The 2,963-nt window shown below is 57.9% G+C and overlaps 1 protein-coding gene across 1 annotated transcript; it reads right to left on the bottom strand.

Moving 5' to 3' along the window:
* Nucleotides 1-1,258: 1,258 nt before the first annotated feature.
* On the bottom strand, nt 1,259-2,190 carry LOC136459117 (protein LURP-one-related 5-like). Its single transcript, XM_066459019.1, has one exon. The coding sequence runs from the start codon at nt 2,073-2,075 to the stop codon at nt 1,410-1,412; it is 666 nt and encodes a 221-aa protein (XP_066315116.1). The 5' UTR covers nt 2,076-2,190; the 3' UTR covers nt 1,259-1,409.
* Between the last annotated feature and the right edge of the window lie 773 nt (nt 2,191-2,963).

Consider the following 2,963-nt stretch of genomic DNA (forward strand, 5'->3'; position numbering starts at 1 on the left):
CTCTGCCACAGAGAACGTCTCCCTTAATTGCAACTTGCTTGCGCCGGAGGGCCTGACAACCAAGGAAGCCTGCCTGAGTCTGACGTAAAAGACTAAAAGGTGCGGCGAAAGCGCTTGTGTTTTCCGTAGTACGCAATGCCCAATCATCATAAACTGCAGCGCAGAGATATGCCTGTCGGATCTGCAATCTGAATATCTGATCCGCGGCTAGCCATTTTCTTCACGGCAAGATTCCTTTGTTCCTCCAGCAGTTTGCTTGGCCTGCTGGTGCAATCAGCAATACAGGCACACAGCTAATCTACAATGCTAACTGATGGTCTGCGCACTGTTCTTCAATTTTGTTGGGATTAACCAACGCCTTCGTGTTGTGGATATCGTCTCTAGTAGTACATGCTAATGCATGCAACGTGTTTCACAGAGAACGTCTCCTCGATCCATTTGCAACTTGAGCACGACGCCTCCGCCTTGTTGACTAGTAGCTCTAGCTCCAAGATTCATGTGTTTTGAAGAGAGCGGTTGAGGTGGATTACCAAAGTTAGGCCCTGTTTACATCCATTAGCTGCTAGGGTACTCAGTTACCAGTTAGCTAATTAAGCTATTAGCTAGATCTATTTAAATAAGGAGCTAATTATTAGCAGCTAGCTATTACCCCGATGTTCCTATGTATCCAAACAGTGACTTAGTACACAGAACAGGAAGTTCAGATGGGGTAAGAGGGTGTTTGGTTCTTTAGTTGCTCCTAAAATTTATGTCACATCAAATGTTTAGAGGCTAATAAGGAGCATTAAATATAAATTAATTACAAAACCAATTACATAGATGTAGGCTAATTTCCGAGATGAATTTTTTAAGCCTAATAAATCTATCATTAGCACATGTTTACTGTAGCACCGCATTGTCAAATCATGGACTAATTAGGCTTAAAAGATTCGTCTCGCAAATTAGTCGCAAGTTATGTAATTAGTTTCGTAATTAGTCTATATTTAATACTTCATGTATATGTCTAAACATTCGATGTGCCGGGAATTTTAGGAGGAGAGGGAGGAACCAAACAGGCCCTAAGATTGAAACATCAAGTCTGGTGTCACCTTTTGATGATCGGAAGAGGTAATGTAAAAAAAATGATGAACAAGATAAACTGATGCAGATTTCTATGTTGCTTTGCTCTGGTACGGAGTCCTGTTGCTGTGCCAGACTGCTACTGGTGACAGACAGTACGTACTCCTAGTTGCTGCTGTACTGACTGGGAGAGAGAAAAAGCAAAAGTCGAGCATGTATTATGCATTGCCAGTTCTCTGGAGCAAATACGCGAACATACAAAGGAGAAGGGAACAAGATCGCAGGCTCTATAGTCTATACACAGCAAAACCAAGAAGCGAGGGGACAACCCCATAGGTCTCGATCGTAGGTCACCAAATCTTGGCGTCGATGACGTCCGCTCCAGCGTCGACGCTGGCCTCGTCGCCGGCGATCTGGTCGAGCACGAGCACGATCCCCATGGCGAACGCCGCGTCGAAGCCGGGGCTGACCCGCAGGACGAACACGTCGCGGCCCATGACAACGCGCGCCCCCTCGTCCACCTTCCGCCTGATCTCCGCCACCACCTTGGCCTTCTCGCCCTCGGCCCTGGGCGCCGCCACCACGCGGCAGCACCGGCGCGGGAAGGACCCGTCCACGCGGAGCAGCTCGGGGGCGGCGGCCGCGGCCGGCGGCGGGAGGAGCTCGATGACGGCGCCGGCCGCGGAGCCGCCGAGGATGGACGGGCGGCGGGCCGAGAAGAGCGCCTTCTGGCCGTCGGAGCGGGCGCCGAGGAAGCCCTCCCATCGGTGGTGCAGGGACGGGCGCCGCCGGCGCACGGTGAGGAGCGGCTCCCCGGCCGGGCCGAGCAGGGCGAGCTCGCCGGCCGACGCGGCGCCCCCGCCGTGGCCCCGGCCGTAGGTGTCGGCGCGGAAGGCGAGCCCGCCCGTGCGGGTGTCGTAGGCCGCGAAGCCGTCGCCGGGGGAGAAGTGCGAGGTCTTGCGCACCGTCAGGACGCGTTCCTCGGGGTCGCAGTACTCCGCGCCCACGATCGCCATCCCCCTGCGCTGGCTGCTGCTGGTGCCCGGTGCCCGCGCACCTGAGTCTGAGCTTGACGCCGGCGGCGCGCGCGTGCTTCGCTTGCTTGCTTGCTTCGGCGGTTACTGCTGTGAGCTCTCTGCGTGGCGAAGCGGAGGCCACTCGGAGATTTTAAGTAGGGGCGAAGCGAGGGGTGGCGCACTGGCGCGGTCGGTGGAGATTTCAAGGCCGTGCGAGAGATGAGCATGTTGATGCCGCAACGCCTGCCCTTTTCGGACGCCTGGACTCGGTCCACAGGCAAAGCTGAACTACGACTATCTCCAACACCCGATACCTAAATCAGCGTCGCATCGTAGGATCTGGGTTCAGCATAGTAAATAGGTGACGGATCCATCCCCTTCCTTCTCCAACAGCCCACCTCCCTCCCCCTCCCTCCCCGCCTCGCCGTCGTCGTCGGGCCACCGATCCAGTGGAGCGTGCCACGGAGGAGGCCGGGCTTCCTCTCTCCGATGTTTCCTCTCTCTCTCTCCCTCCCCGACGCCCGACGTCCTCCCGGCGAGCTCACCGCGCCTCACCGCGCGCCCACCACGCCCCACCGCGCTCCACCGCATCCTCCCTGCACCCCACCGCGCTCACCGCGCCATGGACGGCGGCGGGAGGCCCTCGGCGCGGTTGGCCCGGCACAGCGACCCAGGCGCGGCGGCGTTGGCACGGACGGCCCCTGGTGCGGGTGCGGCAACCCCGGCGCGGATCCAGTGGCGCGGCGGCCTCGACGATGTAGGCCCTCCTCCTCCTCCTGGATCTAGGGTTCCGGCGAGCTTTTCCCCTCTCTCCCAACTCCGATCCAGTGCAGGGAGGCCGGCGGGACCGTGGGGAGGTGGCGCGGCTGTGTTGGGCGTCGCGGCTGC

The sequence above is a fragment of the Miscanthus floridulus genome, chromosome 6, assembly GCF_019320115.1.
Source record: "Miscanthus floridulus cultivar M001 chromosome 6, ASM1932011v1, whole genome shotgun sequence".
Lineage (NCBI taxonomy): Eukaryota > Viridiplantae > Streptophyta > Magnoliopsida > Poales > Poaceae > Miscanthus > Miscanthus floridulus.